This window comes from Schistosoma mansoni, chromosome 2, assembly GCF_000237925.1.
Source record: "Schistosoma mansoni strain Puerto Rico chromosome 2, complete genome".
NCBI classification, from domain to species: domain Eukaryota; kingdom Metazoa; phylum Platyhelminthes; class Trematoda; order Strigeidida; family Schistosomatidae; genus Schistosoma; species Schistosoma mansoni.
Window position 1 is genome coordinate 8,447,944 of NC_031496.1, and position 14,412 is coordinate 8,462,355.

Genomic DNA, 14,412 nt, shown 5'->3' on the forward strand with positions numbered 1-14,412 from the left:
CCTTGTGAGAACTGAATAAAATTAAAAAACTTTAAAATACATAAGCATAATTATGCAGAAGGTCCAGGGTAAGTTAAACTGCTGTACAAATTTCTCCTGTGCACAAAAATTATATTTATTTATATGTATTCCCATAACACCCGTTGCTTGTGATGAATAAATTCCGCAAGCACAGAACAAGTCTATGGGGAATTTTGAAAGTTAACTTTTTTTGGTGAGGTTGTTCTAGAGCAGAAGTTTTTACTGTTTTCTTTCACAATAGATCTGTTTAAAGTGAGTTTCTCAAACTGGAAATATTTTTGATTCGACAATCCTTTTCAGAAAGTTAGATGCTACCACTTATCTGAAAACTCATGCTTAATGTGGGCTTCTTACTATAACCGGAGATGATTTCACTTGATTTTCCTTGATGGAATATGTTTATAACTCGTAGCAATTATATCGATTTGTTATTTTAAAAGGTCTCGCTTTAAATTCTGTTGAGGTTATACACAACACTTCCAATGTTTGATAATCCTACTGTATCCGACAATCTGTTATTTTTGTTGTCATTTAATAGTGAGTGGTGCAAAATAGAGTGTAATCTTCGTTGCAGACGTACTTATTGAACACTTAAAGTGCTGCGGAGTGAAAAACGATAGACACCGTTTAATTTTTATATAAACTTTAAGGAGTAAATCTCATCAATAAACTGCTAGTTAGATTTATAGTGCACTTAAACTTCGTGGTTAGTAAACAAAAGGTTTAAAAGTCAAATACAGTGTTCATTGGTACAGTCTCTGCTGAAACATTTACTTAGAAAGGGAACCTACTGATTAAAATGTCCTTCTGAATTCAATACTTAGGACTTCTCATTGTTGATTAATTACACTGACCACTGTGACAAATAAATAGAGAAAATATTTCTTCATTACAATTATCACCTGTATGAGATGTGAAACAGCTATTATCTTGATTGGAACTAATGTTTTAATGAAAAATAGAGAAATCTAACAAGGAAATAAGGTTTCCACATCTAACATTTTGATACCTAGTTGACTGAGGATACAGGGTTAGACAATATTTGGTTATCTGGTTATCGCCTTATCGATCATTAACAACAATGGCTTTACTAAATACGAACGAAAAGCTTGATAGATTTATAGAAGACATTGAAAAAGCAAAGTTTATCAGAACTATATGATTATATTGCTGAAGTATATTTGATATATTTACAAATAATAATTTTTAAAAACAAACTATCCTGTATCAAATGAAATCATGATAATTAGTAGTGTCATTTATAATAGGTAATTAGAATCTTTCTATTCATTTAATGTTAATTTATCGAATAGATATTCTCCAAGTCCTTTACCGACTCGTTGTGTCTCGGTTAAATAATCGGCGAATTGTTTGATTGCATCTTCTTGTTCATGAAGAAATTCACTTTCAATAAAATCTGCCAATGCTGGATCATTGTTCTTTGAAGCTACTTCATGAAGTTCTAATAATGACTAAGAGAGAAAAATAATGAAATGATTACTGAATAGTTGACTTTGTAAAATGAAAAACGATGAACTTTGAGAGTTGATCGCCAAAGTTCCACAGGGACCAGTGGAGTCTAACCATGTCACCTGTGAAACAAGTATCACCAGTGGTATTGAATAATCGTTTGGAAATACCGCGAACTGAGTGAAGTTATGTAAGGAAACAATTGGTAATAACTCATTTATCTAAAGGTTGAGCGCTTGTAGCGATACCTGAAGGTCCTGAGTTTGATATCCGTTGAAGTAATGAACAAGCCCCGGTGAGTCCCAAACTAAGTGTAAGCAGCTGTCCAACGCTTTCTAGTTTTGAGTGACTCTAAATAAGGTCAATACGTAATAGAAACTACATACTAAATTTGAGTTGTTTTCGATGAATATGTAATCGATATGAAGTATCAACTCCGTATGAGATTTTTATGAGATAGCCACGGGCAAACGATGAATGTCAGTGCTATTCTACATGACTTCGTTTTGGTATAGGGGAGAATTCCAGATCAAGCTATGTAAGATTATGTAGCCGGACATTGGCTTAATATCAAAACGATATTTATTCAGCGTAACATGTAATTAACTTTCAGCATACAGGGTACAGTTGACTGTCCCTAAAGCATTGGTAACTTAACCCTGTGGTAAACAAAACCTGAAAGGTTTGATTTGTTAGGATTTCATCTTTTAAGAGATAACCAGTGACACTAAAATAAATCGTTTTTTGGAGAATTACAAACTTATTGAGAACGTAATTGACTATAGAAATTAAACTTTGCTGACTATTTACAACACCATAGAACAGAAATCTAACTGGAGTGCTAACTGATGGTTCACTGTGACTAAAATTCTTTTCTTCAGATAAACATGTAAGTCATTGCGTTAAAAGCGAGTTATAAAAACAATATCTAAAGTGGTTTATATTTACAGTAGAACACAAAAATCCATAATAGAAACAGTCGTCTACACTTCATCACTATAGTGTAATTCTCTATCCACCCTGCGTATAAAAACAATGAATGAATTACATCTTACAAGACTAGAAAAACAATCGACAACCTTAAATAAATTAAAGGTATAACTTGAGTATCGGTAAGTACACTAATACTCTTATTGTATTTTATCAATCAGTGGATTTGGGTCTATTTCATCTGAATATTATTTGAGCTATATTTCATGTTCAGTTAAGGAATTCAGCCAGAATTTTTAAATGTTTCTAAAGCCAAACTAATCAAGATATCCTACTCTGTCTTTAATTCAAACAACTGGAAACTACATGTAAATAGTCGTAGTGAACAATGAATTTAAATATAAAGGAGTACACAATTACTTCTGTAACAGATAAACAGTAAAAATAAGCAATCGTGAGGGGATGAGCGACCCCAATGTCATGGATTATTCGTCAAGCTAACATGCTGTCTGCTGACAGATTTTTACTTCGTTTTAATGAATGAAGTATCACTTAGTACTTATAAGGCATAAAATTAGTGAAAATATTCACATGTAAATGGGATAATGAAGTGATTATGGATCAGTCAAAAGAAACACGATGTAGTATATTTTGACTCAATCTCTCTTAAATTTAAGTCTGAGAGGTTGGCACTAAGACTTAGTCAGGATTATATTTTACGGAATGTATAAACTAACCCTAAATCCTAGGTCAGAACCTAGATCTTACTTCTAGACCATGTATGTACACCATACATACATACATTTGTAGGTACCAATACCAAGGCTTGACTTGATAATTTCGAATAAATTGTGCACTGGGTAGATGGTTATAAATAAATTAAAATATTTGTAATATCCTAATGAGTAAAAAAACTAAACTTTTTGACGTCTCAGGACTCAGTGTAAGCCACTTCTTCACACATAAATAACTTAAGAACGTCCAATGATCATGTGAAACTAATGAATTCTTAGTGGGTTTTTTTTGCTTTTCATTCATCATAAAGTGAACATCCATATTTTTTGTCTTCTAGTTGATGATATCAGTTTAAGACCTCATGATTGTTCGGCCACTTTCTTAATGTTCACGCAAATAAACCAATGTGAAAAGTAGCTTATTTGTTGAAAAAAAGTAATCAAGAAATAACTAATGTTTTGACTTACTTTACTGACTGCTTTTTCCATTCCAAGGGCAGTATTCATAGCATCTTCCAAACTACTGAATTCTGTCTTAGTCGGACACTTGATATCACTGTATTGAACACGACCACCACGTTTGTTCTGATATTTCGCCAACTTCTCTGCATGTTCACGTTCCTCATGTGAAGCTTTTCGAAAGAATTCAGCTGCTTTCGGAAATGATACATCATCTCGATCGAAGTAAGTAAAGAATGCCATATAATCGTAAGCAGCTTGTAGTTCTACATTGATTTGTTTATTGATGGCATTTTCACATTCTGTGGCGAAACTCTGTCTGGCTCTTGATGAACTCATAGTTTTTCTAACTTAAACAACTACTCAAACTACTATCTTTTTAGTTTCCTAGATCGTTTGCTGGAGTTTCTCGTCTAATCTAATACTCACAGACCTTGCAACTAACTAAAACTGATTCAATCCAAATCTGTTCACTCCTTTTATTGATTTCGAAATAGACACATATACAGCATAACAACTCACATGGACTGTTAAAGTTATGAAACAAACACATATTTCTTAAATAATAACATTAGACTATAATGATCAAACAAATGCTTCCCATTTGTTTTGAATACCTGTTTGTACACTATTAACTAGTTTGTGCTATTCAGATTGGTTGAAATAATATCTAAGATACAATTGAAGAGATGGTCTACTTTCATATAAATTTCATACATTTTTTTTCCTAAAAATCGTTTCCCTATTGGTTGTTTGTTACCAATGTAAATCTCATATTTTTCATAATATCAAAACGTGAAATTACTTTCCTAAGAGTACAATCATCGAAAATTATAGTATTACTTGTGAAGTACATCAGTATGTGTACTATTGTGACCAGCATTTATGAGAAATTCTTCGTAACCATGTGACATATTAAGAAGAATAGAATATCGGAATTTTTTTAAGAAAGAAAGTTTAAAAGTCGAAGTTATTCAATCCTAGTTGACTTTGATGAATGAAAGTGTGATCGTATATAATTTAAAATAATATCGATATCAATTCACTGAAGACATTGGTTTAAATGGTTGCTCAACTTCGTGGATTGGTTGAAGTTAGACATTAACACCGTTGGATGCCGGTTCAGTGGTCTATCGGTTAAGTGCTATGGAGCGAGACTAGTAGGTCCTGGGTTGGAATCTCGCGAGGTGCGATCGTGGATGCGCACTGCTCAGGAGTCCCACAATAGGACGAAACGGCCATCCAGTGCTTCCAGGTTTTCCATGGTGGTCTAGCTTCAATTAACTCATGATTTCAACTATGAAAATACTGAAATCTCCACAAAACCTCTTCTGATCATGACATTTTATTCTTCAAAGATTAAATGAAGCAGAAAGGAAATAATTTTTAGTAGGTAGGTAATGCCTATAAATCCACATTTGTTAAAATATAACTTTCCCTAATTATCTTGTCACATACTTTAAGGACTCAAATTTTTAAAAAGAATTGAAATAGCATTATTTTATCTTTGTACCGAAGCTGCTCAAATTGTCAATAGTTTGATCTTAGAATTAACTGCTTACATTTACTGAACCCAGTTGAATTTTTTCTTAATTTCCCTTTTAAACCGATACAAGTCACATCATATTAAGTTGGTACCTACATAAGTACTATTGGTTTTAGATGAAACTATTTGATTGTATCACTCTAATGTTGGCTATATTCAGTTAAGGTTAACTGCTATTGTGGCATGATGTATATACGGACAGATAAAAGTAGTAAGTATCGAGAATTGGAAGTAGGAATATGAAGAGAAAATATTACAGAATCAGTTCGAGTAACTACAGGAATGTAAGAACGATGTAGATTATCAGCGACCGTTCAAGGAAGATGTGCACATGATGTATTCAATGTATTGTTTTCATATCTTATAAATTCAGTGTAGGATTTAGCTTAATTCAACAAAAACTACGTTCGTTACACCATGGCTGTTACATTAAAATGTCACTTTTATTAATCGTTATTATCCGTAACTGTAGAATCTTTGTTTATACGCACAGTTTTCAACATAATTTCTTAAAATTTACTATTCTTGTCTAAAAGTTACTGTTTCATCAATGTCTTCTTTGATTGGTAGATGTTAAGTATTTTGATGGAGTTTTGTTCTCTGAGCTGAGTGGTTTGGTCATGGAGCTTTCATCGTCCTTCTGAACGACATTATCAGCACAAACTTTGGGTAGAAGTGAAGTGTTTGAATTTTTCCATATGTGATTCACAGCTTGTCCTGTGCACCTCAATGTTGATTGGTTCTTATTGAATTTAAATATGTCACCCACCTGAACTACAAATCTTCTCCACCATCTCAAGATGTTAAGTAATTTTATTGGTATTTAACAATACATAACGATACTACTTGCGAGTAGAATGCACTGGGAAGATTATGACTGACTAACATTAGTATAAATAAAAAGAACAGTGAACAATATAAGCTATTAAAAGTTTTCGAGATTTCATATTAAAACAATGAATACTCTATCAAAATATATGATAAAACTGATGTGAATAGAGAAACAAAAAAGTCGTAGTGTACAATGGAACCTATTTTTGGGGATGCTATTGGACTTAATTCAAAGTATCTAAGATACTAACATTTAGTTTTGTCTCTAGGTTATTCTATAAAGCATAAGCTTTTATTTGATATGTGGTTCACTGACACACCCTTTTCTGTTTCTAAGCCATAGTAATTTAAACGTAACCTTTTGTACTCTATTTTTCTACCGTAACGCCCAGTTTGGACATCATTGTACTTTTTTTAATTGTTTATACATTGTGTTCATGTTAGTCATATATTTATTCATGTATCTTTTTAGACTAATCTGGAATCGGGAATCAGGAATAAATTGAGTAGTGTTTCAGTTAACTAGTCTTCTTCCTCACTTTCTCGCTTGTCTACCGATCAGGTAATGGAATAGGCCGTTAGTCTCATTTCGGACTAACACATTTCTAGCCTCGCAGTTACATAGGTTAGCTTATCGTGTCAAACTAGATCGAGACAAGTTCTCTCTTGTATATTACTGGGTAGACTGATCAAGGATGAAACTAAGGTGGTGACGGAAATTCTTTTGTTGCTTCGACTGTCCGAAAAGAAAATGTCTATGTCTTTGGACGACCTTACAACCATTCTACAAATTCAGCAAGCGTAAGGCGACGCAAATCAAGCGGTGCCTTTGGATGCACTGACTCAGAAGCTCTCGTCTCATTCAACTTCAACCTCACAACCAGATAAATGTGAAACCGTCTCAGATTTCATTTATGAATAAGACTATAATCCTGATTTTGGCGTCATATTGATTCCTGGTTTTATCCTTTTGGAGACATATTCCGTGCTCAAATCTCGATGATGCAGACCAAGTTCGCTTACTTCTGAGAAGACTTGGAACAGATGAATACAATAAATCTATGGATTTCATTCTGCTAAAAAATCCACTTGATTTATCTCTTAATGGTACAGTCCAAATGTTATCTAAAATATCTGGAGGACAGTCATCATTGTTCGACATTCGCTATCAGTGTTCTTAAATATCAAAATCTTAATCCGATCATTATCTCACTCATCCTGGAAAAGTAAATCGAGAATATGAGCGATTCAAAATTAATGAAATTACGTCAGATCAATTTAAATGTTTGATTTCTATCTGCAGATTAAAGAATTCAGATGTTAACATCCGCACTAAAATTTAGTACGCATTGAATAGGAACCTAACATGACTTTACAAATGGTCACAACCAAATGCCAACGTTTGTTGAATCTCAAACATGATCGAGAAAAGTTCTGTCATGTAAATTACTGATTATACATTCGGATCACTTTTTTTAAAATTCCTCTTGCTACTTATTGACTTCTGCACATAATATTTTTTGTTCTCATCTCTTATACGGACATCTGTCCGATATAGATTATATGAATGAAAATCATCTATTGTACCAATGAGATAAAACGTAAAGTTTGGTTTGTTCTTAAGGCATCGAACATGTATTACTTACTTACTTACTTACGCCTGTTACTCCCAATGGAGCATAGGCCGCCGACCAGCTTTCTCCAACCCACTCTGTCCTGGGCCTTCTTTTCTAGTTCTTTCCAGTTCTTGTTCATTCTTCTCATGTCTGTCTCTATTTCTCGGCGTAATGTGTTCTTTGGTCTTCCTCTTCTCCTTCGACCTTCAGGATTCCATGTGAGGGCTTGTCTTGTGACACAATTGGGTGATTTCCTCAAAGTGTGCCCAATCCACTTCCAGCGCTTCTTCCTGATTTCTTCCTCCGCTGGAATCTGGTTTGTTGTCTCCCACAGTAACTTGTTGCTGATAGTGTCTGGCCATCGGATCCGAAGTATCTTGCGTAGACAGCTGTTAATAAACACTTGTATCTTCTGGATAATGGCTTTCGTAGTTCTCCACGTCTCTGCCCCATACAGAAGAACTGTCTTGACATTTGTATTGAAAATTCTAACCTTGGTGTTGGTTGACAATTGTTTTGAGCTCCAGATGTTTTTCAGCTGTAGGTATGCTGCTCTTGCTTTGCCGATTCGCGCCCTCACATCTGCATCTGATCCACCGTGTTCATCAGTGGTGCTGCCCAGATATGTAAAGATTTCCACATCCTCCAAAGCTTCTCCGTCAAGTGTAATTGGATTGGTGCATATTGTATTGTATCGGAGAGTCTTGCTTTTCCCTTTGTTTATATTGAGACCTACTGCTGCTGAGGCTGCTGCTACACTGGTCGTTTTCTCCTGCATTTGTTGTTGCGTTTGTGATAGAAGAGCCAGATCATCCGCGAAGTCTAGATCGCCCAGCTGCATCATTCCTGTCCACTGTATCCCGTGCATTCCTCCAGATGTTGACGTCTTCATAATCCAGTCGATCACCAGGAGAAAGAGAAAGGGTGAGAGTAGGCAACCTTGCCTAACACCGGTCTTTACCTAGAACGAGTCGGTGAGTTGTCCTCCGTGGACGATTTGGCAGTTCAGTCCATCATAGGAGTTCCGTATGATGTTGACTATCTTCTCAGGCACGCCGTAGTGTCGAAGAAGCTTCCATAGTGTCGTCCTGTCCACGCTATCAAATGCCTTCTCGTAGTCGATGAAGTTGATGTAGAGTGATGAATTCCATTCGATTGATTGTTCCACAATGATACGTAGAGTTGCGATTTGATCTGTGCACGATCTATCCTTACGAAATCCAGCTTGTTGATCTCGAAGTTGAGCGTCCACGGAATCCTTCATCCTGTTTAACAATACTCTGTTGAAGACTTTTCCTGGTATTGAGAGGAGAGTGATGCCCCTGTAGTTGTCGCACTTGCTCAGATCGCCTTTCTTTGGTATCTTGATGAGAAGTCCTTCTTTCCAGTCTGTTGGTACATGTTCTTCGTCCCAAATCTTACTGAAGAGGATGTGGAGTATCTTGGCAGTTGCTGTTACATTTGCTTTTAGTGCCTCTGCCGGGATGTTGTCTGGTCCCGCTGCTTTGCCGCTCTTGATTTGTCTAATGGCCATGCTGATCTCTTCAATTGTTGATGGGCCAACATCGATTGGGAGGTCCGTGGGTGCTGCTTCGATGTTGGGTGGGTTCAGTGGAGCTGGTCGATTCAAGAGTTCTTTGAAGTGTTCTACCCACCTGTTTCGTTGTTCTTCAATATCGGTGATTACTTTGCCTTCCTTGCTTTTCACTGGTCTTTCTGGCTTACGGTAATTTCCAGCAAGTTTCTTTGTTGTATCAAACTCCGCCTGTAGCTCCTCCAGGGGCTACTGCCGGTCCCAAGCCCGGGTAAAGGAGGAGGGTTGGGCATGGGGTTAGCGACCCCATCCCGTAGAAAATCAACTCGCTAAAAAAACGCTAACCATCGAACATGTATGGAAAATATAAATAATGTCTGAATGTCCTTATGAGGTATGCTTGAAATATCATACTTTTTTATAGGAATCGAGTTTTTCCCTTTAAATTAAGGAATCATTATTCACTTTGTTTGATACATTATTCGGTAAAATGAAACAATATAGATTATATTTCCTTGTCATTAATAACCCATTCGGACTGCAAAGAAGGTTATCATTAGTTTAGAAGTTTATGACTATTATTTCGTTCGAAAATATTAATTGATACGGACTGATATGAGATGGAGAGAGCAAAAGGGAACAGGTAAAATACTTGATTGTAATTTGCGATACGTCAGTGTGGTGAGTAGAAGTATTTGAACTATTATACGAACTAAGAATCCTTGAAATAATGAAATTTAAACCAAACAGAACTAGGTGAGCACAAACGAACACAATGTATTTGGAATTCAAAATCGGGCAATCATGAAATACAAAGGAATCATTAATTCATACAAACACCACAACCGCCACAGCTTAATTGAAAATCCAAATTTTTCCAATCAATTGTACCTCTTCTCCTTAGGTTCATCTTGTATCTGTCCGACTATGTATTGGATGTAGACTCTGTATGATGTAGAATATACTTATTAGTATTAGAATTAAACACTGAAATGGAAACGGACCCATCTGGTTCCTGAAATTGTATATGATCAACATGTCGGTTATGTACCGTAATCACTGACATCTAGAATTTAAACTATAGAATTTACAACACTATCCTCCCCAACGAAATAATGTTGGATTTTCATATCCCTAAGTCATAAATGATGTGGCTTCATTTAAAACATGTTTCTCAAATTGACTAGAGGATTCATTAGAAATGACTTCATTATAAGGATAAACAACATTTAATAAGAAATCATCCGAATGGTAATCAAAATCGAACTCGTTTACGACTCGTATTTCGCATTGAACAAGTTTCCCACAAGAAACAAATGCATTATGAGGACAACTGGTATTTGATATAACATCAAGATCTGATTTTTCTGTAATATTTTCCTCCAATTTATTAAGGATTTCATTGTAGGATAATAGGTCGTCAGAAAAATCAGCATCTATCAAAACTGCATAGGATTCTCGATCATAATTTGATTCATTCAACATATTTTCCTCAGATTTATAGGAAACTTCATCAGAAATACGTGGATCATTAGGACAAATCATATCTGGTACAAAAACATGAAAGTCCCAATCAGGTTTGGTGCACTCGATATATCGATATATATATAATTATTTACATTCCCCAACTTTTTGATTGTATTCCTACATACCTTCCATTTTTTACTCTAGATCTTTATATGTACAGTTTGAAGTGCCACGTTATCTGCTACCTAAGATAAAGCCATTATGTTCACCTAACTGTTTGATGATCAACAGTATGGGAAATATATGTAATTTTCTCTGTCCTAAAAATGTTAGCAAATGTTTATCAACCTCTGAATTAGATGCTTCCATTCATGATTCTGACATAAGACTTTTATGTGCAAATGAAGCCGTACCTATATATATATATATATATATATATATATATATATATATATATATATGATCGGATATGCAAATGAATGATTAATTCCGGTCAACAAATTTCTTACTAGGCTACTTACTTCCTTGTTTACTTACTGACTGAAGTTCATTACCTCTCTTGAAGCATAAGCTGTCAACCAGAGATATTCAAGAATCTGTACCAAGTTCTTATATTTAGATATTACTAAGCAGTATTCATGGTCATGATTTTATTCTCCAATGCTTTGTTCCATGTTCACTTTAATCGCCCTCTTTTTTTTCCTTTAATGATTCCAGATTACGAATTTTCTTGTGATGTAGTCTAATGGTTTTCCTAATGTCCCAACCAAATCTAAAGTTTGTTACATGATATTGTTTACTATCAGAGTAGGTCACTGTATATATTTTCTACCCAACGGATCCGTAGTCGTAACAGAAAGAATATGCTGAAAATCCCTTCAAAGTATTTTATTGGACAGTATTGTTATGTACATATATATACTACTACTATTACTACTTTTAGGAAGGATAAGCATAAAACAAGATTATTCACAGTTAATTTGTATTTCAGTTATAATTATTCTTTCAATGTTAATTGTTCAAATAAATATTCACCAAGTTGTTTCCCATTGCGTTGAATTTGTGTTAAATAATCAGCAATTGTTTTAATGAATTGTTCTTTATTTTCTAAGCATTCAGTTTCAATAAATTCACATAACCCTGGATCATTGTGTTTTTCAGCTACATTATGTAATTCCAATAGGGACTGTAAACAACAAAAGATGAATTAAAGTATTGTGTAAGAAAATCGAATTTTTGTAAAGTGAAAAAATAAAAATAAACAATATGGAGTAAAACTAATTCATTCCTACTGTATCAGAAGAGGTTTTGTGGAGATTTCAGTATTTTCAAAGCTGAAATCATGAGTCAATTGAAGCTAGACCATCATGGTAAACCTGGAAGCACTGGATGGCCGTTTCGTCCTACTGTGGGACTCCTCAGCAGTTCGCATTCACGATCCCCTCTCGCGAGATTCGAACCCAGTGCCTAACGGTCTTGCGCCAGAGCACTCAACTGATAGACCACTGAGCCGGTATCCGATGATAGTAATGTCTAACTTCAACCAATCCACGAAATTGAGCAACCGTTCACCAATTGTCTTCAGTGTCCTGGGTTCGAATCTCGCGAGATGGGATCGTGGATGTGAAGTGCTGAGGAGTCCTACAGTAGGACGAAACGGCCATCCAGTGCTTCCAGGTTTACCATGGCGATCGAGCTTCAATTGACTCATGATTTCAACTATGCATTCCTACCTTGTTTGGTCACAATCTTACAATGATACTTCTTATTTATAAGTATAATGTTTTGCGAGTATGATTTTATATATGGAACAAATATAAAGTAATTCTGTTTAATGATATCGAAACTCGATCATAGTCCGTTTGTTTGAAGTAATTCTGAGTTGTCAAGTGAAGAATTCAGTTAAAGATAATAGACACTTACACACTGTTAGATTTGAAAAGTGTATCAATTATGAAATAGCATATGTTAATGTGATGAAAAATTAATAACACTGTTGTAATGACTATGCTAGTTTGTTAGAATAAAGTGTTGGGGCCAGTTTAACTTTTGTCTTATCGTCTCAGTTCGATTTAGACGATTTAGATTCAGTTTTACATGAAATGCTTGTGTGATCTGATTCTGAAGTAAATTTATTACTGGGTTATTTTCTGCTTAGTTTCTCCATAAATATTATGAGGGTACTATCAGAACATATTGGCTATATTTTTAGTTTGAGCATATTCATGAAGATAATTAATTCACGAATAGATTTGCAAATATAGGTATTACAAGTGAGCCTATTGATACTCCATTGGTCTTTCAGCATCAGTAATATGGGTAATTCCGTTCACCGGTGTCAATTAATCATAATTACATTAATCAAGGAGCCATGTTCAATTTATATAGCAATGAAATTAGCTACCAAAATCATGACGTGAACAACAATTAAGAAAGTAATTTTATATAGTTAAGATCATGAGTCAATTGAAGCTAGACCACCATGGAAAACCTGGAAGCACTAGACGGCCGTTTCGTCCTATTGTGGGAATCCTCAGGAAAGTATTAAAACTGTTTAATAATATGGCAGAAAAAATCTAAAAGTTTCTAGTCATCATAAGAATATTGAAAAGATTATGTCTGGCTCATTAAATCATCAGTCGCTTAATCAGTATTAGTGAAAATAGAGAGAGAGCAACGTAACAAAGTCAAATAAGTAGCAATAAGTGTTCCAATCAGAAACTTTTAGAAGATTTTATTACCTCAATAGTCTGTTTGCTAAATATTAAATCACAATTTATGGTGTTCAATCTTGAATTTGAGGTTCTTTTGCAGTTATCAATCAAACGACTCAGTTTGAGATCAAAGAAAACCGGCTAGCGGTGTCTAGATTCAAGCAGTTTCTTGGCCAGCTTCATTATCGGATACTAACTTTATATGAATTTAAAATCCATCAACATGAAATTTTATATGACACTCAATTTTGGATTTAAAAATGAAAACTTTCAAAAATACCCTACTTTACGAAAAGTAAACTTATTAATAATCACTAACTTGTTAGTCAATCTACCTGATAAATCGACTTTTCAGAACTTAGAGCAATTTCAAATGCTTCTTCCAAATCATTTAATTCAGTTTTCTGAGCTGCTCTTAAATCCATAAATTCTATTCGACCACCCCGTTTGTTTTGATATTTCGCCAATTTCTCTGCATGTTCACGTTCCTCATGTGAAGCTTTTCGAAAGAATTCAGCTGCTTTCGGAAATGATACATCATCTCGATCGAAGTAAGTAAAGAATGCCATATAATCGTAAGCGGCTTGTAGTTCCACATTGATTTGTTTATTGATGGCATTTTCACATTCTGTGGCGAAATTCTGTCTGGCTCTTGATGTTTTGATCATCATTCAGAAAACAGAATTATAAATGATTAGAGTATTGAATTATAAATATACCGGTTAACATTTATAGTTGAATCCATGACCTTACTTCATTTCTCATCAAATAACGTTAGTTTTCATCATTTTTTTATCATCATTAAAACTGTTAAACAAACAAAGTGACTCCATGAAAATAAATTCCTCATAGTAATGACAAAAAAAAGGTCTTTGTAATGAAATGAGGTCATTAAATAGTGTATTTCATAAACACTCATAAGTTAATCTTATAGTAATTCTATTTATTCCATTGATTCTTATAAATGAACAATATGAAATCTAACCTAGAATAAACTGTAATAACTAAACAATATAAATAATAGTTGCCAAGACTATATTGTACAAAACATTTTCATTTGATGAAATTATTTCAAAATTATTTTACTTTA

At 34.4% G+C, this 14,412-nt stretch overlaps 2 protein-coding genes across 2 annotated transcripts; both read right to left on the bottom strand.

The window, feature by feature from the left end:
- Positions 1 to 1,168: 1,168 nt before the first annotated feature.
- Positions 1,169 to 4,043, bottom strand: Smp_047650 (putative ferritin). Its single transcript, XM_018795563.1, has 2 exons — positions 3,624 to 4,043; positions 1,169 to 1,493 (listed from the first exon to the last, which is right to left on the bottom strand). Exons 1-2 carry the CDS (start codon positions 3,951 to 3,953, stop codon positions 1,305 to 1,307), a joined length of 519 nt encoding a protein of 172 aa, XP_018649864.1. The 5' UTR covers positions 3,954 to 4,043; the 3' UTR covers positions 1,169 to 1,304.
- Positions 4,044 to 11,605: 7,562 nt separating this feature from the next.
- Smp_047640 (putative ferritin) lies at positions 11,606 to 13,990 on the bottom strand (the record flags this gene model as incomplete). Its single annotated transcript, XM_018795565.1, has 2 exons — positions 11,606 to 11,794; positions 13,658 to 13,990. 2 exons carry the CDS (start codon positions 13,988 to 13,990, stop codon positions 11,606 to 11,608), a joined length of 522 nt encoding a protein of 173 aa, XP_018649865.1.
- Positions 13,991 to 14,412: the final 422 nt, after the last annotated feature.